This window comes from Scardinius erythrophthalmus (genome assembly GCF_964197995.2).
Source record: "Scardinius erythrophthalmus genome assembly, chromosome: 14".
Lineage (NCBI taxonomy): Eukaryota > Metazoa > Chordata > Actinopteri > Cypriniformes > Leuciscidae > Scardinius > Scardinius erythrophthalmus.
The window spans coordinates 36,204,400-36,229,137 of NC_138234.1; the positions used below are offsets into that span (position 1 = coordinate 36,204,400).

General features: G+C 38.0%; 1 protein-coding gene across 2 annotated transcripts in view; it reads left to right on the forward strand.

Annotated features, from left to right (window-relative positions):
* Positions 1 to 1,012: 1,012 nt before the first annotated feature.
* The window catches only part of elavl2 (ELAV like neuron-specific RNA binding protein 2), a 51,460-nt gene continuing 27,734 nt past the window's right edge, over positions 1,013 to 24,738 (forward strand). The window contains exons 1-5 of one of the 2 annotated variants that reach the window (XM_081384677.1): positions 1,013 to 1,268; positions 16,586 to 16,675; positions 19,787 to 20,030; positions 23,088 to 23,191; positions 24,184 to 24,337. In XM_081384677.1, coding sequence (XP_081240803.1) covers positions 16,604 to 16,675; positions 19,787 to 20,030; positions 23,088 to 23,191; positions 24,184 to 24,337 — 574 coding nt within the window. In that variant the 5' untranslated portion in view covers positions 1,013 to 1,268; positions 16,586 to 16,603. The remainder of the gene's footprint in view (positions 1,269 to 16,585; positions 16,676 to 19,786; positions 20,031 to 23,087; positions 23,192 to 24,183; positions 24,338 to 24,738) is intronic. The other variant, XM_081384678.1, reaches the window with a different exon arrangement.

The following is a 24,738-nucleotide window of genomic DNA, read 5'->3' on the forward strand; positions in this document are numbered from 1 at the left end:
ATGTGTCAACTGTTTCGAAAAGTTTTAATTGTTCATTGATTCATTAATTCATTCGGCATGTGACTCTCACAGTGCATTATGGGTATTCTCTAGCCGTTAACTGTACATTGGTTGTACACTCGTTATAGCGGTGCATTGTGGGATTTAATGAGTGAGCATGATACCATATGCTTTCGGATAACACAACAAATGGCTGTTCCCTCAAATAGTGCCCATTTAAGGGTATAGGGGGCGATTTCAGACACAGCCATTTTAATGCCACATAAATATTGCACATTGTGTAATAAAAAAGTTAGTAAGTTAATTCTCTGCTAACCAAGCCCTCCATAAATCTCACAAAACACGACATAATTAATAAAAGAAAACAATTATATTTTACTTATTGTATTTTACAGACAATTAATATTTAATGATATTTGATGATTCGTAGATTAGCCTTTATTTAATAGATTGCAATTTAAATTAGGTTTTTAAAAGGAGACTGTGAAATGCTGCATGTATGGAAGTTTTTTCCTAACATAATTAAAATTAAAATTAAAATGCTGTTCAAACAACTGTTCAAATGATAAATCAAGAAAACAGTAATAATTCCGATTAACTCAATTGATTCGAGATTTAGAAGAAAACAAATCGTTTATTTGTTACAGCCAGTAAGATCGTGCGCGCGCGCACACGAACACTGAATCATCTCCACATCGTTTACTATTCATGAAATAGGCTAATTATGATTCATTATTAATGACAATGCTACAAATGTAAATGTTATAGGCAGGGGCGTAGTTTGTGGGGGGGTTGGGGGGGAGATAACCCCCCCAATATTTAAATCTATGCATTACAACCCCCCCAATATTTATACCATGATCACATGAAAAATATGCAGACCCAAATTTCAACCCCCCCAATGTTCAAACCAAATCTACACCCTTGGTTATAGGTAAAGATGTTGGTAGATTAGGACAGAGGGGATGCTGACTAGGCTACTAGTATGTATAGAGCACTACGCTAGCCTAGTACGCTTCCCAGCAGCACGTGCGCGCGCGCTCCTCATCACACCTTGACCAGCAGCACCTGTGGGCGCACGAAGGTCCCGGTCTTTCATGTTTGCCCATCTCTCATTGTTCAATAGCGTTTGAGGGAATCGACACGATGCTCCCTGATTGGGTCATTCACATGGCAGTTTATTTAGAGTCGCCGTTTCCCGCCATCGCCCCCCTTAACGTGTGAACGCGCGCATCAGCAGACGCCGCTAATTTATAAACCGAATTAAGGTAAGAAAGACGCTTTATCTCAGTGCTTTTTATATGAAGCGGTTTCTTCAGATGTTATGCGTTTGTTGTAGCGTTAAATTAATAAGCGGCGTGAGTGTTATGCTTTCATTAGATGCATTTTTTTTTAATGTTTTAAAGTGGCTGTAGTTAGTGTTCATTTTAGTCAATGCTTTTGTACGCTTGCACTTAGGCCTACTGAGTGTGTTGGTAAATTAGTTTTGTCGGCAGATTAATTTAACGTCGATAATTAACCTTTTGGTTTATCTCTCATTTACTGATCTACACCTGCATCTTTTTGTATTTGCAGCGTGTAGTGGCGTATATGCCTCGGTTTACCCGAGTTTATCTACGTTTACTAGCTTTTACACGAGTTTATCTGGTATTGCATTTACCCGAGTGTTTGTAACTCTTTAGTTTAGATCTGTGTTGTTGTCTTTACATAGTCTACGTTTACCTTCGATAAGTTTCCATTTATCTGAGCGTTTTACTTTTTTACCTGCTGATGCTTGTTAATGTGATTAGTACTGTGACCTCTGACCTCGCAGAACTGAATCTAGTGATGGGTGCTTTAGAAACTTGTGAAGCTTCGAATCCTTCGCGAATCATTTGCTTCGAGATTCGGAGCGCGTATCGTATCAAGTATCAAACTGCCAAAGTCACGTGATTTGACTAAACGAGGCTTTGTTACGTCATTTCTGTGTACCCAATTATGATTTTTACCTGATCTCGGGTCAATTTTATGGATTTGTAGACATTTAATTAAACATTTGTATTGGCAGTGTTATGCTTAAGTGTCTTATTGGTCCGATTAACCAAGCTCTCCGTAAGATGAATTAAACAACCCCTACAATTTAATAAAATAACACTTATTTTATATACCTCACGTATACCTCATATTTGAAAGTATTAGATTACACTAAATAAAATAATTGCAGTTGGTTTGTAAAAGATGTTTGTATTTTTGCTGCACTTACACACTTCTGACCAGCAGGGGTCGCCAGCAGCGCGTGCCGTTTTCAGAGATTCGAAACAGTGAGTCATTTTGCGAAGCAATTGATTCAAAGTTCCGAAAAGCTTCGTTTCTCCCATCCTTAACTGAAGCTAGTTTTTTAGTGTCGGTCAAAGTGATCGTGAATAAGATTTGACGTGTGTGTGTGCTAAAATGACCATTCACAATCTGTAAATGAAGACACTCTTGTCTGAGTGTTTTCAGCTAGGCTTTGTGTTATGAGGACAGTGGTGTGTGTGTTGTACATAATCAAACAAGGATCGATGTGTAAAATCAGTTTCACTTCGCTTGGCCTAGTCTGAGAGACGGTGAACAGTGACATGTCTCTTGCTGATGTTCTTCTGTTTAATTCTCTGATTCCTTCATCTGAATGCTTGCCTGAGTGTGTTGTGGTGTGTGTCGGGTGTTCATGAGGCCAGTGTTTTCCTCAGTTCTGGAGGTACAGATGTTAGTTAGGCTAGTTGTCCACACAGGGACGATCTGTTCATGTTTCAGTGCCACATCTGGCATGGCTGACATAGGAGTCTGGCACACAAATGAGCCTTAACTTTTTTTGGTAAGGAGTCTGACATGCCTGAGTTTGTTGCACACATTTCTTTATAAATCCTACTGTATATGATATATGATTTTTTTTTGTGTGTGTGTGTGTCAGAAGTTAATGCTGCTTCACGTTTACAAACCTGTTGTCCAACTTTTTGAAGTCTCCTTTTGTGAGCTGATGTGTTTTATCACAGAAAGAGGCAGACTATGTGTTTTATAGTAGGGCTGCACAATATATGGAAATATCGCAAATGTATATATTGTGATATGCATATTGCAATAACTGGGGTCATGAACAAAAGACAGAGAAAATCACTCGCTGCTCTCGGCTGAATAACTACTGTAGCTTTAATAAGAATTAGTGTAGATGTTTAATTCATACAGTGAAACCTAAGCAGTGTTTATTTTTACATTTGAGTCTCTGTTATAACCGTAATGTCGGATAACCTGAAACCCTGTGGTTTACGCTGATGTTAAAATAACACTTCTTATGCTTCAGTAAAACACTGATGTTCACTTTCAGAAGTTGGAGGGATGTTTTCTGCTCACAAAAAGAATGTGAAATGCATATTTAGGTTATACAGTTTTAAATGTGTTCTAAAGATAATTTGTTTATTTTTCACACTTTAAGCATTATCATATCACATGCATTATTTAATGAGTTATCGCATATCGCTTTTTTCTTCAATATCGTGCTGCCCTATTTTATAGTGTTCAATACAGTGATTAAAGCGTAACTCTCGCCAAAATGCAACCTAGGGTCTTTTTGTTAATCTACCCGAGGCAATTTTTAGTTTAAAAGCATAATTAGGATGGAAACACCACTTTTAAGTTTGACCATATTTTAGTTTTCGGTCAAATTGCCTTGTGAATGGGAGTGCTTGGGGCACGACTATAATAGCATCAAAAATCGCTATTTTTAAAACACTAAGAAGGCTCGACACAACATGAAACTAGGCCTGTCGCGATAGTCGATAAGTCGATTAATCGCACGATAAAAAAAAACGAGCTCGATAATTTTTCCGGCCGCGATAATTCCATTTGCATGCTTGTTTGTTTTCCTCGTCTCTCTCTCTCTACCAAAGAGACTGGATGACCACTCTCGCTCGGTTCTTTAGCGTATAGGAGGAGTGAACCCTCTTGTTGTCAGTTGCATGGTCTTTGTGTGAGAAGGCGGCGCCGCGGCGCTTGTCAGTCACATGGTCTTTGTATGGGAAAGCGCCGGCGGGAGTGTTTGCGGCTACTGCCGGGAGAGAGAGAAGACGCTAGTTGTGAGTTGCGACAGCGAGCCCGATCACATGAAAATGCGTATCTATACCACGAATGTTATTTCTCGTGCCATTTATACGCCAAAAATAGTTTTTGCGTGCATATGATACGCTCTTTATGGCGTGTAATACGCACGCACTCCTCACCCCTAATCCTAACCAAGTATTTTCAGTGCGTAGCATACACACGCAATAAAGTGCGTCTCCGTCTTCCCGACAGTACACAATCACTTGACAAAGTAACAGGAGGACAAAGTAACAGGAGTAACAGTGCAAAATTGTGCGATATGGCTTGTTGAGGCTTTTTTTTATTTGTTTACAAAGGTCCTAACTGTCAGTTTTGCCTGTTATGGAATGTATCACTATTTAATAATGTCTAAAGCCTAATGTTTAATATTTTTTGAAGTGCAATTTTGTTTCATTTTATTTATTAACAGACATTTATTTTGTTAACAGACACTAAGAGTCCATTGCTTTCATTGTTTTTGGTTGTTTTGTTCATTTTTTGGGATATTTAAAATGTTTTCCGTTTTCAATGTTTAATATTCTTTAGAAATAAAAGTTTATAGATCGTTGAAAAGGTGTACCTGCATTATTATGCCATTATAATTATATGAAATGAAAATGGTCTCAGAACGACAATATTATCGTTTATCGCGATAATTTCTTGGACTATTTATCGTCCAGCAAAATTTGTTATCGTGACAGGCCTACATGAAACTGTGCTGGAAGTGTCACCAGGGGCTCTACACATGAACTCCAGCATTGAGAACATTGTGTGTGTGCACAGAGTTTACTAAAAAGATTTTGAACAACTCCCTGTTGATGGTGTTGTTTCCGTCCGCCGGCATTTTTGACCGTCAAAAATAGTCGATCTGAGTTTCAGACAATTACTCCAGACCGCGGCGGTAAGCAGCTTTTGGTTAGTCAACCTAGAGTTCAGGGAATACGTGACGGTAAGAAGGTGTTTGTATAATTTCTGCTGTTTCTAGAATTTACAAAAAGCATATTTTGAGGGTCTGCTCGAGGGAGCCCTCTGGCTTCGAGTGTGAATAAAACACGCGTTTAGCACTCAGTAATGCTCAATCTTATTTTGGGTAAAAATAAGGAAAAAAACATTTTCCTGTTTTGTTTCAGAGCTAGTGATGGGAGTGATCGGATCATTTTACTGACTCTTTTGTTCGATCTCGTTCATCAAAAGGAACAAGTCTTTATTTTTTTTTGAGTTAATTTGTTCTTTTAAGTGGCTTTAAATGTTATACTTTTAACAGGCAAATTCCCCAACACGTCCACCTACACAATCTTGATCATATTCTGAATTAAGAAATCATTAATGCAGTCAAAAATAATCTACAGGGAATATAGCCTAAGTAATTACTTTACTTTCCGAGTCTTTCATTCACTTGTTGCATGGACTCAGTTTTGATGTTTACCCTCTGGCAAAGATTAAAGAAATGATTTTAATAGATTATCATAATTATAATAAAACAATATTTAATAATTGTTTATTCTTAAAGGTCCCGTTCTTCGTGATCCCATGTTTCAAACTTTAGCTAGTGTGTAATGTTGTTGTTAGAGTTTAAATAATCTGTAAAATTATAAAGCTCAAAGTTCAATGCCAAGCGAGATTTTATTTAACAGAAGTCGCCTACATCGAACGGCTCGATTGGACTACATCCCTCTACATCCTTCTTTAATGACGTCATTAAAACCGTTTTTTTGACTAACCTCCGCCCACAGGAATGCTCCCTCAACTCTACCGAAATTCGTTTATGTACTTGCGCACTTCTTATAACTTACTGTGTTTACTCATCTCTTACGGTGATTTTCCTTTTTTTTTTTTTTTAATTTTATTTAACTTTTTTCAAATACAATAACAAACATCCAACAAAACACTAATGAAGCAACAGTAACAACAAAAACCACAAAAAAAAGAAAAAAGAAAAAAAAAAGACAAATGGAGATACAATGAAAGACAGTTAGAAAATTAACTATGAAATCAAGACGTGGTATATTTATATAATTCAAAAAGGGTTTCCAGATTTTATAAAATAATTCACCCTTGTTTCTCATTGAATATGTGATCTTCTCTAAGGGTACACAGCTGCAAATCTCCGACAACCACATTCCAATAGGCACATCAGTGTCTGCTTTCCATTTCAAAGCAATACATTTTTTAGCTATTATTAACAACATTTCAGTAAGCTTAATAGCTTGTCTGTTTCGGAGATTAGAATTTGTAAAATTGCCTAATAAACATACCTCTGGATCCATTGGAAAGTCAATTCCATGAATCTGTGATATACTATTACATACTTGTACCCAGAACACCTTAACTTTAGGACACAACCAGGTGGAATGCAAAAATGTCCCTTCTTCTGTACCACATCTGAAGCAGAGGGGTGAAATACTGTTATTAAATGTATGTAATCTAGATGGAGTATAGTAAAGCTGGTGTAAAAAATTAAACTGAATTAATCTATACCTAGAATTCAAGGTTGATGTGACCCCATCTTTACATAATTGACCCCACAGGTCTGCATCTATTCTTACCCCCAAATCCTGCTCCCATCTCTTTCTGGGTTTATCTGGGTCATCTAAAGGCTGATTTGAGATAAGAGCTTCATATATTCTAGAGATAGTTTTTTATAGTGGTTTATCGGAGTAACAGAGTTGCTCAATAAATGTCAAATCTGGTAATTTAGGATAAGTTTTTGCTTTGACTCTTAAACAATCTCTTAATTGTAGATAACTAAAGAATTCTTTATTACTCAAATTATATCGATTCTTTAACTGTTCAAACGACATTAAAACATCACCATCAAAACAATGCTCTAACAGTGTAATTCCTTTATCTGCCCATATCTTAAAATTTTTGTTTTGATGACACATTGGTAGCAATCTGTTCCCCCATAAAGGTGTTTTAGGGGAAAGAAAATTATCCTGTCCCAGCAGAGACCGCAGTTTTTTCCAAGTCTGAACTGAATGTCTAATCATGGGATTATTAGTTCTTGTTTTAATCAGTCTATCATCCCATGTATATAAAATATTGGCAGGACATTCTTCTTTTATCTCAGATTTCTCCATATTCAGCCAAGAGGGAAAGGGGGTATTAGCAAACATCTGAGCTAAGTACCTGGATTGGGCTGCCCAATAATACATCTTAAAATTGGGAAGTCTCAGTCCTCCTTGCTTATAATCCAAAGACAGTTTATCAAGGCTGACCCTAGGTGTTTTACGGTGCCAAATAAATGATCTTATTAACTTATTAAGAGAAGTGAAAAATGAATTGGGGATTAATATTGGAAGAGATTGAAACATATATAAGAATTTGGGCAAAATATTCATTTTAACAGCATTTATTCTACCAAGTAATGTGAGTGGTAGATCCATCCAGTTGGTTAAATCTCTACCCACCTTCTCTAAAAGACTGGCCAAATTGAGTTTATAGAGATTCTTTAAGTCACCATCTACCTGAATACCCAAATATTTAATTCCAGTAGGAGAGCACTTAAAGGAAAAGCCGTCCAGTGCAGTAGAGTCAATCCCTGATAATGGCAAAATGACACTCTTGTCAATATTCACTTTGTATCCAGAGAAAGTGCTATATAATTGTAACACACTCTGAAGATTTGACAAAGAGTCTATGGGGTCAGTAAGAAATAAAAGAATATCATCTGCAAATAATGATATTTTATGCATTTCAGGGCCGATTCCAAAGCCTTTTATATCAGAGTTGCATCTAATAGCCTCGGCTAGAGGTTCGATAGCCAGTGCAAAGAGAGCTGGGCTTAGGGGGCATCCTTGCCTACATCCTCTGTACAAGGGAAATGTAGCAGAAGTAATTCCATTAGTAACTATTTTTGCTTTAGGAGATTTATAAAGTGAATAAATTAGGTCAATATATGCAGCTCCAAATCCAAATTTTTTCAGCACTTCAAAAAGATATGGCCACTCGACGCGATCAAAAGCCTTTTCGGCATCAAGAGAAACAGCTACTCCCGGTATGCGTTTTTCTTTAGCAGTATGAATGACATTGAATAGTCTCCTCAAGTTGTTTGCTGAAAGTCTCTCCATTACAAAACCAGTTTGGTCTGGGTTAATCAGCAGAGGAAGACGGGTTTCTAACCTCTTGGCTATCATTTTAGTAACTAATTTATAATCCACATTAAGGAGAGAAATTGGCCTATAGGACGCACATTTCAGCGGATCTTTACCTTTTTTGTATATTACCGAAATTATTGCATTGGAGAAAGAGTCTGGAAAACACTTGTCCGTCCTAGACTGGTCAAGTACTTCCATCAAGTATGGCACAAGCAAATCTTTAAAAACTTTATAAAATTCGGATGGGAAGCCATCTTCACCCGGAGATTTATTATTAGGCATTATAAGAATGGCTTCAGTCAACTCAGAGGCAGAAAAAGGCTGATCCAAATCAAACCTGTCCTCCTCTGAAAGACATGGTAAGTGGATTGAGGATAAGAAAGAATCCATTTGTGTACTATCTGTACATGCCTGAGAAGTATATAACTCTGTGTAATATTGCTTAAAGCAGCACTCAGTAGCTTCGGGATTTCTTCGCTGTATTCTCGCTTTTTGCTCGCAGGTTTCTCTCTAGAGCTCCCCCCACAGCTTCGGAATAGATATTTGACAACACTGTTGTAAAAACTCTTTGGTGATTCTCAAACACCAGAGGCTATAGATCAACGACATCAAAGCAGATGGGACATTCTTTAAAACGTCTTCTTCATTCGGGTTCGGACAGCGTGAGGGAGCGCAATAATGACAGTATTTGAGCAGATTTCTTTTGGCCGTAAAGCAATTGTTTACATCGCGAGACCTGATATCACGCGAGACTTCCTGCCGCGGCGGCCCGCCGTCTCAAAGTTGCAAGTGCAAATTTTCCGCTCACGGGCACCAGGGGGGTGCGAAACGACCACCATTCAACCCGAAATAAGTCATATAACCATTCCAATGACTCCGAAGCTGTTCAGTTAAGGTAAAAAAGTTACTTAGTTCACCTTTAAATGCATCATTAATCTCTACAGGAATATATGTTTCCGCGTTACCTGTATTTATAGCATTTATCGTTCGTTTCTGTTCATCACGTTTTAATTGCCAGGCCAAAACTTTATGTGCTTTCTCGCCAAGCTCATAATAACGCTGATTAGAACTAATAATAGCCCTCTCTGCCTGGTAGGTGTTCATTTTATTATACTCCATTTTTTTATTAAGTAATTCCCTATAAACATCCTTATTCTGATCCTTATGGTATAGTTTTTCAAGTGCTAAGATTTCGGATTCTAGCTCATTCAATTTGGATTTTTTTGATTTTATTAACCCCTTAGTATATGCAATACAATGGCCCCTAAGATAAGCCTTTAAAGTGTCCCATAATATGAAGCTATTAGAACAAGAACGTTTATTTGTAGACGTAAAAATATCGATTTGTTCTCTAATAAATTTTTGGAATTCCAATTGTCTAAGAAGAATTGGATTTAGCCTCCACCTATAAGTTCGTCCTATTTTTTTCTGGGATGGACAGTGACATTACAAGGGGAGAGTGGTCACTCAATAAACGAGGAAGATATTCAACATCCATCACACAATATAAAAGTTGGGTGGATAACAAAAAATAATCTATACAGGTGTGTGTATCATGAGGATGTGAATAAAAAGAGTAATCTCTATCTTGTGGATGTTCATGCCTCCAAACATCAGTTAGATTTAAATCTCTCATAAAAGCAGTGGTTGATTGAGCTGCTTTAGTTACGGTGATTTTCCGAAGTAAAACTGACGCTTCATCTTTTGTGTGATGTACAATAAACTTTATTAAACTCATCAGTATATGTTTGATCATCATTCAGACAGCAGACTTGTAGGCTATTAATAAATAATGGATACATACAAGCAGATGACAAATACGTTATAATAACCGTAATTAAACTACTAAACCATACCTGTTTCATCTCTATACAGCACTCTGACTCTGTAGGCATTATTGTCCGACTCGAAATGAACGCCGTTACTGAGAGTTTCTGATATTATCATCATTCCGTGAGATGAAATTGTCCTGACAGACTGAGCGCGAGCTCATGAAGCTCCGCCCCCTGGGTCGTCCAGCAGCAGCTCATTTGCATTTAAAGGGGACACACTGAAACGGCTCGTTTTTCTGAGCCCCAAAAAATGATCTGTTGGGTATTTTGAGCTGAAACTTCACATACACACTCTGGGGACATCAGAGACTTATTTACATCTTGTGAAAAGGGGCATAATACGGGACCTTTAAATACTATATATTTATTTTTAAATGCAAGTGTTATCGCTATAGTAATATTTTTATTTAGCAATAATATTCAGCTACAGGTGTATTGACCAGTAGCATTCAAGAAAGAAATTAAATTAACAAATATTAAAATAAAACACTACATAGACTTCACTGTATAAATTATATGTTGATTCCTATGAAAGCTACTATTAAAGTTCTCAGTCAGTGTTTTTTTTGTTTTATAAACATTGAAGGAATCGTTCCCCCAAAATGAAAATTGTTGTTATTTACACTCAAGTTGTTTTAAACCTGAATAAGTTTCTTTCTTCTGTTGAAAATAAGTTATTTTAAAGAATGTGGGTAACCAAAAAGTTGCCCTCCTACAAGTTTTCTCCTATGGAGGTCAATAGGGACCAGGGGCCTCATGTACAAAGACTTGCGTTGAATTCATACTAAAACGTTGCGTACGGACAAAGCTGTAAATGTGCGTACGCACAAAAAAACCCAGATGTATGAATCTCTGCGTACGAAGGATCCCACGCATATTCTCTTTGTACATCCCAGTTAATGTAAATTTGAGCACACATGCACGAGCACAACGGCCCACCCAGTCTCCTCCCTTAATTAAACTAATTTAAATATGGTAATGAGTCCACTTTGGCAAAAGAAAGCAGTAAGAAAATGGCGGCATGAAACGAAACTTTACAGAAAGTGAATTGGAGGTGCTACTATTGGAGGTAGACACGAAAAAAAAAGTTTTATTTGGAACTTTATCCTCTGGATTTAAAGGGGTGGTTTACTGCCTTTTTTCTTTGCTTGATTGTGTTTATGGGCTGCAATATAACATGTCTTCGTGTTTCGTTTGTTAAAAAACGCCTTATTTTTCATAAATTTCACCTTTATTGTAAGCCGCGTCCTCCTCATTTGAACGACCGGTTGACTTCCTGAGTCTATGAAACCACTCCCTCAGAAAGAGGCAATGCGCTCAGATTGGTTAGTTCGGCCGGTGTGCTGTAATTGGCTAAACTGCGTCCGGAATCTTCACGCCCATTACCTTTACGGGCGACAGTTGCATGTGCTCCGGTCAAATGTAATGGTGTCAATATTGCCTCATCAGTTTGAGCCAGAATCAGACCCAGAGAGCGGTGATGAAGAGAGTCAAGCAGAACCTCCGCAAACACGGCTCTTACTAAACGTTTCTGAATGGTAATTTTTTTTAATTATTATTTTCTCAAAGAATCCCCATACGCTGTTACTTGAAAATGCTACTGCTGTTTGTTAGCTTTTGAGATGCGCTTTCCCCCTGGTTAAACATTTAATATAACTGAATACATGACTGAGTAATACCGTTTTTTAAAGATATTGTTTTATTGATAGAATGAACAACCGTTTAACTATTCACAAAACTTACCGGTAGTTTACTCAGTTTGTCGTTTTCTTTAGGTGTACATGTGCAGCTGAAGTTTGCTGTTGCGATAATTTTTTGAAGTTTGTACACGTTTCTTATACACACAAAATAACATCGAACTAACTAGCTACTATAACCAAACAGCTTTGGCATTGGTTTGCGTTCTTGATCAAATAAAAAAATTACGTCATAAAGTAAACATGGGAAATACGTTTACAAAATTTGTACATAAGTTACAAATTCGGGTCCAAAATGTTTGTACGCATCTACAGCCAGCGCTGGGATTTTTTTACATCCTTGATAAAAGTAAAACATTACGTCTTAAATTATACAGGCAAATACATTTAAAATGATTAAATCTTACTTGCAGGTTGTGGCCTCTGGTTTTAAAGCTGTAACTGCTTCATGTTGGAGTAATAGTTTCTTGTTGAATCCGGCATTGAACTCGTGTTGATTCTGGAAGCTGTCTTCTGTAAAATGCGCAGCACAGAGAGCTAAACTACGATTGTAATTGTCAGGAACATAATCAAACTTAAATTTGAACCATTGTTGACGAACTACAGCGTCTGTAGGAAGCCTGAACACAGAAGACCTGACAGCTACAGCTCTCCACTATAACTCCTCCTCTTCGACAGCAGAACATGTTCCGGAGGGAGGGTTGATGTAAATGTATGGGTTAGTTACGTATAAAACCCGGGAAGTATCTCGTTGTAGTCCCATTCGAGTCGTTTTTGTAGGCATTCAACTTCCTGATTTTTAAAAGACAATATCTCTGCTTATGTTGAACTTTCAGCGCAGCAACTTTGCAGATACTGTTCATGCACCAACAGCAACATTACACAGTATTTAAAATGAAAAAAGTGAAATAGCAATCAACCACCCCTTTAATAACAAAAGGAAAAAATATGAGTGGTAGAGTTTGGCTGATGCCGTCAATGCGGTGGGATCGTCGTACTGTAGAGTAGACTGGGTACAGTTGAGACTTTTTGCGTTTTGATTTTTCACACAAAAATAGACACTGAAAAGAAGTGAATTTCCACATGACACGCCACATGACATTTCATTAGCTTGTAGACTAAGATATTATCAATCAATAATACCCACAAGTAGTTTATATTTTCCACAATTAGCTCATAAAAATAAGGTGCTTTTTGTCTCAACTTTGTCTCAACTTTATCTTAACTGTACCCATATGTGGTATAGTTGAGACAACAGTGCATGGTACAGTTGAGACACCCATTTCTAATGATGTGAAGGTAACTAACCATTCATTGTAAATATAAAAAATAAAGACAAATAAAGAAAATAACAATTGGGCAACATTTTTGTTTATTCATCCATTTATATTCATTCATTTTATTTAAATTAGCACTGGTTAAAATTAGAGATGAACCGATTACAATTTTCTGGGCCGATTTCAATTCCGATTTCCGATTTTTCATTAGGTTTGACCTGCCGATACCGATTTTAGCCGATTCCGATTTCATTTTTTCTAACCACTTTACAGCACACACAAATATTTATTTTATATCATTTCTGTAATAAAACATTTTACAATTTGCATAGTTCACACACATCTAAAGTGCAGTGTTGTGGAAGAACCATTTCCTTTTCACATTCAATATCCAATAATTATATATATATATATATATATATACACACACACACACACACACACACACACACACACACACATGTATTTGGCAAACAAAACGTCTGTATGAAAACAGGGAATGGCAATAAAATAATATATAAATAAAAAATAAAATAAATATAGCCTTGCAGTATAAAGATATTTCTCAAAGCACACACACACAGGCCTATTGCAATCACTTGTACAAACTGAATAATAAAACAAGTTTAAATGGGTACATTTTCTATAAATATTAAGTCTTTGTTTTCTTTTCTGACATAGCCTATTCCAGTTCTTGTTAAAACACGCAAATTCTGTGCATTTTAGGCACTTTTTTTGTGAAACCCTATTTAGGCTATTTTATCCATCAAAAGTGTGCTTTCCCTTTAATTGAGCGTGAGCAGTGCAGCAAATAGACTCGGCGCCGAAACACGCGCTTCACTGCTCGCGACGCTCCTGCTTGACGCTCACGCGCTGCTCCAGCTCCCGTTGTGAAAGCACTCATCGATTAACATGCACGCCGAAAAAAAATACGCGCTTGCGGTCTGAACGGACGTAATTCACGAGGTTTTCTACATGTGCTCCATGTGCACGTGTGATGCTGATGTTGCGCGATGTTAATTATGCGGCGCCTGAGTGCATTTGACCGGCATAAAATCGGCATTTGTCAGACTGACCGGCCGGTCGCCGGTTACGGCCGATCACGTGAAAATCGGCCAATTCCGGTCACCAGCCGATCAATCGGTGCATCTCTAGTTAAAATGTATAAAGCAGGAACAAGATGTAACAATATATATGTATAAAGCAGGAACAAGATGTAACAATATATATTAATAATACACAGTTTAAATATAACAAATATCAAATTTTATTTTCATTTGCGTCCTATGCTGGCTAATTACGGCGTTTAACCTGTTATCATAACGATGAACAACTAAACAGTGTGTTTCCTATAATAAAACTCTATCGGGGGTACAGTAGACGTGTCTCAACTATCCCCCGCTGGCAACCTCGCACATGTCTCTAGATTTTGCAATTACCTTGCATGACACAATACCATGAAATATGCCAGTTTTTAGGAACGTACAGAATTACGTTTGTGGTGATACCAGTTACGTTTAACAGTCACATAAGGAAAATATGCTATTTATTGTGGAGAGTGCATGGTGAAGTGAACGTCCTATCTTAGAAAAAAAAACCTTTTCCAGATATTTTCGGGAATGCGTCCGTTGTTCAAATTTCCCACGATCAAAGAGGACACTAATACGCACGTGCACAGCAAAAATCACAACTTGTGCTTGCTGCGAACGCAAGTTATTTAAGGTGTCTCAACTGTACACATGTCTCAACTGTACACTGTACTGTACCCTAAATGACCTTAAAAAGAAATGGTCTGATATAAAGGTGGACATTAAACCAAAGTTGTCATTGCCATAGACTAAGGGTTGTAACAATTTGCATATGCTTTTATATGTTCTCAATTGCATAATTGATAGAATATTCCCATAAGGCTCGTGTGACAATATATGTCAATTATTTTATAAATTGCAAATTAATAGCAATGCTTCCCACAGGTGGTGGTGCGATAGACTTGTAGAACAATTCGTTGTGTAATGTTTGCAACTTCACTTCATTGCCTGTAAGAGTCGCCAACGGACAAAAACAATGAGAAATGTACGTACGCCAGACATGAAATTGGCGTGGAGGAACGCACATTCTCACGTTAATTGACCTTTTCGCCGAGCCCCGCCCCCCTTAGTTACTGTTGCTACATCCGACAAACAAATGGTCAAACACGACCAGCGCGACAGATTGCCATGACGGAAAGAGGTATACCCATGCATGTCAGTGACCTTTTTTGGAGCAATACCTCCGCGATATCCTCCAGATCGAGGCAAAAAGGGTTACAGGATGCAGTGGAGGGATATATTATAATATAAAAATACGCAATGAAGGAGACACGTCTACTATCTACGTCTCTATCGAGGCTAATGCTTAACGTTACCGGTGTTCATACACATCATTTGTGATTATTACAAAGAACAAGCAAACAAGTGTTTAAAAGCATTGTAAGACATTTGCTGTTGTGTTTTTGTGTGAAAGAAAAAACTGTCTCTGAAAATAAAAGTGCTGTCAGCAATAATTTCTTATGTGTTTTTTCGCATAACACAATGACTAAAATTTTAAATGCTGCAAAACACATGGGAGTTATATTCCAGATGTTGTAGTTTATTTGATCAGTCACAGTATATCATTAATCAAGCTTAATTTGACTTTTCAACTACAATTAGGCAGGTGAACTGAAAGCTTTTACAATATTTTAGCTATAACTTAGGCCTATATCATTGACAAAAGTATGTGGTGCATTTTATTCCAAAAATGATTTTCTTTCTCAAATTCATGCTTCAAGTTGACAAAGCACAATAAACGAAATCACACAATAACTGTTTAACCAGACATAGCCTTAATTTGCATCTAAATAACTTTCATTGATTGTCTTTCATAATGCACTTACCATAATATTTATTAGGGGGACAACAGATCACAAAAATCGCGGTTGAGACCATAATATTTATTAGTGGGGCAACGGATCATAAAACTCGCGGTTCAGACAATATTATGTTTTTTGAGTAACAGATAGGATAGTTTTTCAGATCAGAAAAACAAACAAAAAAAAACTTTAAGTAACTTAGCCATCGATACCACAGCCAGCAGGCGTATTTATGCCTCTTAATGTTCGACACATTTAACTGGGACTGGGGCCGTCCACACTGTTTTATCCATTGTAGGCACCGCTCACGTTGTGTTTTCGGCTTTGGGAATGGAAAGAACACAACTCCACCAGACAATCTCTCGGGGTTTGTAGTGTCCGATTTACAAAAATTTACGCAAAGTTTTTGTGCGTACGCAAGATTGATGCATGAGGCCCCAGGAAATTTAGTATTTAGTAATATCATGATGCCTTTGCCATAATAGGATTCATTATATGGCCTGATCTGTGCACGCTTCATGTCTTTATGAAGGTCAGTTTTCAGTGGCTGCTAATGCGCGCTGTATTGTGACACTAACATTACTCAGCATGGCTGTGCTGAAGCATTGCAGGTACACAGAGGCCGAAGTGAGCCTTCCCTAAGTAGGGAGCTAATGTTGTCGTGTGTGTGTGACTGACTCTGATGTGCTCTTGTTTGCAGACGTCCTCTCCGGCCATCATGGCAGTCAGGCTGTGTGATGTGGCTTCTCTTCTGAGAAGCGGCTCGTGGGCAGCCGAGCCGTGGACTGGGGTTTGTGGGACGACTTCATTTCTTTCATCACTGTCAGTCCAGTGTTACTGTGGGCTGTGCTGATCTCTGGACAACTGCATCTAAAACCATTTGATTGTGTTCAGATGAGTCACTTGTGTTTGTAGGGTGTCGTGACTGGTTTCTTTTAGGTTGTAGAACGTGATTCTGATCTGACGGTTGCATGAATTCTTCCTTCCTTTAGTTTGTTTTGCTTTTCTGACACTTTCCACAAAAAGGGTACTAAATAGTAGGGCTGCTCGATTGACAGATCATAATTGTCGATTATTCCCTCGCAATTGTAATTGCGACTATTAACTACGATTATCATAATTTACATTGAAGCGGGTCCGCTTACATCAACATGTTTCTACAGTGGCCCTGAACGGACAAACGCGTTTCGTCACTGTTGTTCTTCATGCAAAGAAGCCATAGCTGAAGTCAGCGAATAAAACACTGACACAATGAAGAATAAGTAACAATAATAACATCGCAATAACATCGTTTTACTGAATAATTAAGTAAACCTAATTTCTTACTTTATCTTTAAGAAACCTAATTGATTAACTGGATCTGCTGTCTCAGTCGACGACATCACTTCCTGTCAGCCACCGTAACTTCTGTTGGTTGCAATTCGCAAACTCACCACTAGGTGCTGCTAAAATTACACACTGCACCTTTAAAATAAGCTATAGAAAGACAAACAAAAAAGCACACAGAATAATGTAAGTGAACATTTTTTTTTAGTTGCACCTTTAAACGATTACATAATTGTGGCATCCGTAATTGTAATCAAGATGACAAATTCGATTAATTATGGAGCCCTACTAAATAGGGACGCAAATTTCTTCTAACCGACAACGGAAGCTTGTGAACCAACAAGACTGTTAAAGTAGAATTAGACCGCAGAAAGCGGCTTCCTGTTTGTTTTCTTTATTTTACTTAAGCACAATTATTTTTGTGTAAGTTTACACAAAAGTAAACCTTTACAGTTTTGAATCTGTATGACCATAAATGACGGAGTATTTTAAGTAGGGCTCTGAACCGGTTCGAGCGAAAACTAAAACCAGAAACAAACGAAAAACGAAGGAACAAACAAAATGAAAACTAAATCAAGTTTAAACTTTCGGAACAGAAACGCTTATATAAAATTACCATTAACTGGTTAATAATGTTATTTTATCGTTTGGTTTAAGATTTTAATTTGGCAGTCAACCAATCTTGAATTAAAATAGTATGGCCTACTTAAATGTGGTGTTGACACTTCCAATGTTGTCAAGTCCTCCAATGTAAGTCACAAGGCAGTGTGCGGCATTAGCTGTGGATCGCAGGAGCTCATCCGAGGATGCGTCCCCATGGCAGGTTAGTGTAGAACCACTTCTATTCAGGAAAGTAAAATTACTTTTTAAATAATTAAACACAGTTAGTATTGTGGCTTTAAGCATGGTCAGACACTTGCATGTTATATTATTAACATTTTTCCCAAATTAAGCTCAAATGGAGTTATGAGGCTTTTCACCAGTAAATGTCAGATTTGTCCGTCATTAAAATGTCCGCATCTGAGGCCGTTTTTATCAACTTACATGTGACAAAGATTAGTATTGCTATGTGGGTGCTCAGTGTTTACGGATTACTTGGTTTAACAGTAAAAAAAAAACCAGATTGTCATTCCTGATGTACCGTATGCATTCTTGGATGCATCTGTAGATCCAGACATTTGATGTTTATGCTGTGGAATTTTATATGAAATGATAGTTAACCAGCTCTAATAGCTCTGTTAAAAACATGGGCTTTAGTCAATGCTTTAAAGCAAAGATAATTATCAGTTACTGATTTCTACCCTGTTTGTAGAAGTGCCTTTTGTTCTGAAGTTTCCCTTTCCCAGAATCCTTTCCTTGGGTTGCATGGTGGGAATGACACTGTTTCGGGTGCTGTTGTTTGTTTGTTGGGTTTTTTGCATTTGTGCTGGTCTTTTTTATGATTTAACAGACTCACAAGCTCCCCTGTTTTTTTTTTTTTTGATGTACCACATGATAATGCTCTTGGTATAGTTTGCAGAATTTGTTAAAGGGATGGTTCGGAGTAAAATCAAACTAAGGTCCTTTGCACCATGACCTCGAGCCAAACACCCCCCCCCCCAGAAGCCTTTTTTCCCTTGGTTGAACATTATTAAAGTTAGAGCTTATTTAGAGATATCAGCCGGATGGTTTAGTGCAGGCGCTAATGGATCCTATGATATATCTTGTAAATTACCGCACTAATAATGCCCAGAATGGTACCAAACTTCTACAGTAGTACAAATAGGTTCTGTACTCATAAAACGAGGCATTGGAAAGTTTGTAAGTACATCGGGAGTTTATTTAAATAACACTTACCTGACGGCTCATGCTACCGCTAACCCGGACGTCAACGTCACTTCAGTGATTTGAGAAAAGCACATAAAAGTCCTGGCGGAAAGCGATGCTTAAGGATGTAGTGTAACGACGAATTATTTTTTTTTCGAAGTGTTGACAACTTAGTGTTAACCAATAATTGTTGTAAACTGGTACTACCAACAAAATATTAGTGCGTTACACTACATCCTTATGCATCGCTTTCCGCCAGGACTTTTACGGGGTTTTCCCAAACCACTGAAGTGACGTCGACGTCCGGGTTAGCGGTCCCGAACCATCCCTTTAAGGAGAATATCCTTTTCTAGGCTAGCAAAAATAGCTTATAACTGATACCAAAATAAATCAAATCAAAATTGGAATCAAATCGAACGCAGATGTGAACAGAGAAGGATCATCTGATTCGTTCACTATATTTTAAATGATCCGAAGCCAAATTAGGCATTTTTCTGTCCCTTAGATAAAGCGCAGTTGTTTTCTGTCCTTTGAGCTCTCATCTCTCATCTCTCCTATATTCAAATATGACAAATGAAGATGGCATGATGCCAGGTCTGATGTCCATGACACCAAACTTAATTTATGCACTTTGTTACAAAACATAATGCACCAAGTTTGAATACGTGGAAGTGTGAGCTATGGCAAGTGACAAGTTACCCTCAACAGCCTCTCATTTGTCATTTCCCTGTTGTCTTCACTCACTCAGTGTGTGTTTGCGCCTCTATAGCAGGTGATTGCAGCCATGGAGACTCAGCTGTCCAACGGGCCGAGCTGTCCCACCAGCAACGGCCCCAACAGTGTCTCCAACAACTGCACGGCACCAGTGGAGATGCCCAGCGACACCGAGGACAGTAAGACCAATCTGATAGTGAACTACCTCCCGCAGAACATGACGCAGGAAGAGCTCAAGAGTCTGTTCGGCAGCATCGGAGAGATCGAGTCCTGCAAGCTCGTGCGAGACAAAATCACTGGTACTTGTGGCTATCTCTGTCATCTTTTTTTGATTTTTCAACCGGATATAGCACAGCGTAGTTTACAAATTAAGGATTTAAAGTTCTGATTCGCATGGATGGACAATCAGAGAGTACTGGTGGTGTTAGGCAGGCCACAAATGCACACTTAAGTGAATCTATCTGGAATTTAGAATCTCTTTGCTCCGCAATTTTTCTGTGCGTGAGAAAATGGATGTGTGGCGTGAGAGCGTGTGAAAAGTGTCAATTGCGTGAGTCTCACGCTCAATGCGTGAGAGTTGGCAGCCCTGTATATCAGTCAACCACTAATCATCTGTATTTTTAAAGTAATCTTTTGTTAATGAATCATTTAAATTCCCATTATAATTTTAGACTAATTTGTTGCAGAAAACGTCTCTGAACAAATCAATGAAAAATTTAAAGGATTTGAAAGATTTGAGTCACTGGGATGAATTGGTTGGGTCTCTGGTTAATCCCTCTTATTTGGTTTGATTTTGAAAGATTTGATTTTCATATGGAGGCTTTACAGCTCACCTCACAGTGCATATTACATCCTGTGTGTTAGATACTGTGACCGTCAGATCCATAAAACACTCAGGGATTAAAGTTCTCCGTCGCTACGACGGATTTCCGTTAATTGCAGCAAGTCCATGACGGATTTCCGTCATTGTGGGTTCCAGTCTGTCCTTAAAGTCTTAAATTCACTTTTCATAATTTTAAGGCCGTAAATAGGCTTTCATTTCTCAAATAGTGTAGTAAATATCTTAATTTTAGTTTGAATAGGTCTTAAATTAAGGAAAGACGAGGTGTATTCACCCTGCTGAGGGGGATGTGATCAAAGCCTGGAGTGGAGCAAAAGCACGTTCCTCTCTCCACTCTAAGCACTCTGTAATCACTCCGCTCATAGTCCACTCCGGGTTTTCAATTACCGCTCACGGAAAGTGCATGTCAGGCTACAGCTGAGCGCTGAGGTAGAACTATATTTCAGTGACACACTTATAATGCAGGTAGGGCTGGGCGATATCGATATAAAAAATATATCGATATATTTTTTAAATGCGATATGGAATTAGACCATATCACATCGATATAGTTCAAATTTGCGCTGTCATCCTTGCTCCCCGCGCCTCCGCTCCTCCTTTTCCACACTGCGTGCGTGTTTAGAGCATGTTATGTTATGAGAGGCGAATCATGACTACTTCAGAAAACCCAGCACAATAGGAACTACCAGGCAGGCAGTGACATAAGTGTACGCTGAAATAAAGTTTTTCACCTCAGAAAAACGGACTTTCTTGTCCTGTCAGTCGTTATCCTGTTCTCGTAGCGCACACTCAATTGCACGCGCAAATTCAGCGGCGCGCGCTGTATCGCCTCACTGATCAAGTGCAAAAGAAACTACGAGCATGCAACGCCGTTACGTTGTAAATTACACGAAATAAAAGTAATGCAGGTATGATTCTCATTCTATTCACCAGTTTCAATGTTTCATTAACAGTTATTGTTAATATTGTGTATTCACCATGGTAACTGTCGTTTCCATATAACCCCAAAATGCCACTATTTTTCTTTGTGTTATTTTTTATATTTTTAAATGACTGTAGTGGCTCATACCAACATTGTATTAACAAAAACTAGTTTGGGACTGCTATTTAATAGCTTTAGCCTAGGCCTAATGTTTACAGTGCTATGCATAAGTTTAGACACCCATACTAAAGTTGACTAAAAAGAGGAATAAAAAATCATCTTTTGGAAACTGAACTTAATGCCTTAATTTGAAAAATTAGGAAAAATCCAACCTTAAAGGACACCAATTTTCTTTGTGAATAGATAATGTATCGTAAATAAATAAATGTTCTTCCTTAAAATACAGGGTGCATAAGTTTGGACACACCTATGTTAAATTCCCATAGAGCCAGGCAGATTTTTATTTTTAAAGGCCAGTTACTTCATGGATCCAGGATACTATGCATCCTGATAAAGTTCCCTTGGCCTCTGGAATTAAAATAGCCCCACATCATCACATAGCCTTCACCATACCTAGAGATTGGCATGGTTGTATTTCAGTTAGCCTAATAGCTAGTTTGATTTGCATTGAGAGATGATCTTATGGAAAGTATCTCTAGGTATGGTGAAGGCTATGTGATGATGTGGGGCTATTTTAATTCCAAAGGCCAAGGGAACTTTATCAGGATTCATAGTATCCAAAAAAATAAATAAAAAAAATACTTAAAAATAAAAATCTGCCTGCCTCTATGGGAATTTAACATAGGGGTGAAGAACATTTATTTATTTACGATACATTATTCATTCACAAAGAAAATTGGTGTCCTTAAAGGTTGGATTTTTCCTAATTTTTTAAATTAAGGCATTAAAGGTATAGCGGAGGATCTTTTTACTTCCGGGTGGATACCCTATACTATTGGTCCTCCTAATTGTCAATCATTCTGGTGAATCAATCAAACTTTTCAAAAAGTGGAGAGGGCGGGACTTATCTAAAATTCAGAAAGATCCTCCGCTATACCTTTAAGTTCAATTTCCAAAAGATGATTTTTTTTATTCCTCTTTTAGTCAACTTTAGCATGGGTGTCTAAACTTATGCATAGCACTGTATTTATTAGTACTAGTCTTTACTATTAGTCATATTCTTGCAATTTATGTTAAGTAAGGGGGAAAAGAAACTTACTTGTGTGTTAACAAATTTTGTGTAAACGTGTTATAATTTGCATATATATATATATATATATATATATATATATATATATATATATATATATATATATATATATATATATATATATATATATGCAAATTATTAATTATATTAGTATGTTCCATGCCTGGTTTTCATAGATTAAAATATATCTTTTAAAATACGCCTACTGGCAATATTAAAGCGGTTTAAAACGTCTCCCCTTAAAACGCTATTGGTCTCGACTATTTAAAAAGTTAAAGGAATATGACTTGGCCTAAAAAAAAAATTCCAGTCAGAAGAATTTTTTTCACTTTAATCCCTGAACACTGCAATTCTCATAAATCCTCACCTCGGTGTGTGTGTAGGTCAGAGTCTGGGTTACGGCTTTGTGAACTATGTGGAACCCAAAGATGCAGAGAAAGCCATCAACACTTTAAATGGACTCAGACTGCAGACCAAGACCATCAAGGTAAGGTCAGTCTGATATGAGGCTGCTGTCATAGATGAACTTCACCTGTGAGATCGCTGGCTCTCTTATCAAACCATCTAGTACTATTAAAAATCTTGGTGTAATTTTTGATTCCTCTCTATCTTTTCACTCTCACATTAATTCTATCACTAAATTGGCATTCTTTCATCTACGTCGTATCGCTCAGCTCCGTCCCTTTATCAGTATCTCAGATGCTGAAACTGTCATCCATGCATTTGTCACCTCACGTCTTGATTACTGCAATGCACTTTTCATTGGCCTATCAGCTAGCTCCATTTCCAAATTACAATACATTCAAAACTCTGCTGCCAGACTACTCACCCACACCAAGCGTTCTGCACATATTTCCCCAATTCTGCATGATCTTCACTGGCTTCCTGTGGCTTACCGTATCAAATTCAAAATTCTCCTTCTCACTTTTAAGTCTCTGCACGGCCTGGCTCCCCCCTATCTCTGTAACCTGCTTCTCCCCTACACCCCGACTCGCTCTTTACGATCCGCTGATTCTAGCCTTCTCGTCGTCCCTCGGCATCACCTTGCTTTAATGGGGGGCAGATCATTCAGTGTTGTTGCGCCCAAAATGTGGAACTCTCTCCCCCGATCACTCTGTTCTGTTAACACTATCTCTGAATTCAAATCCATGCTCAAAACTCACCTATTTTCTGAATGTTATAATTCTTAATTTTCCAATTTTTTTTTTTTTTTTTTTTTTTTTTTTTTCTCAGTTATATCTGTTTGTATTCTGCTGGTTGCCGCCCCATCTACCAAATTTTTCACTTACTGTACTCAACTGCCTACTGTTGTCCTGTCTGCTGTCTTTGTCAACTGCCTTTATTGTTGTTTGTTTATTGTAAAGCGTCCTTGAGCTCTGGAAAGGCGCTATATAAATAAAACTTATTATTATTATTACTGCTCGTGTGTGTTGGTGTGTGCCTGTCACATGAGTCTACACTAAGTTTGTGTGTGTCCAGGTGTCGTATGCTCGACCAAGCTCAGCGTCCATCCGTGATGCTAACCTGTACGTGAGCGGTCTTCCTAAAACTATGACCCAGAAAGAGCTGGAGCAGCTGTTCTCGCAGTATGGCCGCATCATTACCTCCAGGATCCTCGTGGACCAGGTCACAGGTAAGATTTGACCGACCTCGTCACGCTGGGGTCATGCACTCGTCTGTGTGCCGTTTCGCCAAATAAAAAGCACATTTAAAATATGGTTGCGATCGCAAGAGTGTCATATTGCTATCAAAATTGTGTGTATGTATACACCATTGAGCCAAAACATTATGACCACCTGCCTAATATGCTGTTGGTCCTCCGCGTGCTGTCAAACAGCGCCGACCCGCCAAGGCATGGACTCTACAAGAGCCCTGAATGTGTCCTCTGGTGTCTAGCGCTAAGACGTTAGCGTATTAGCAGATCCAAATCCAATAGGTTGTGAGGTGGAGATGCAGTGGATCAAACTTGTTGGTTCAGCACATCCCACAGATGCTCAATAGAGAGCCTAAGTCCCTCACCTTCCGGTCGACCAC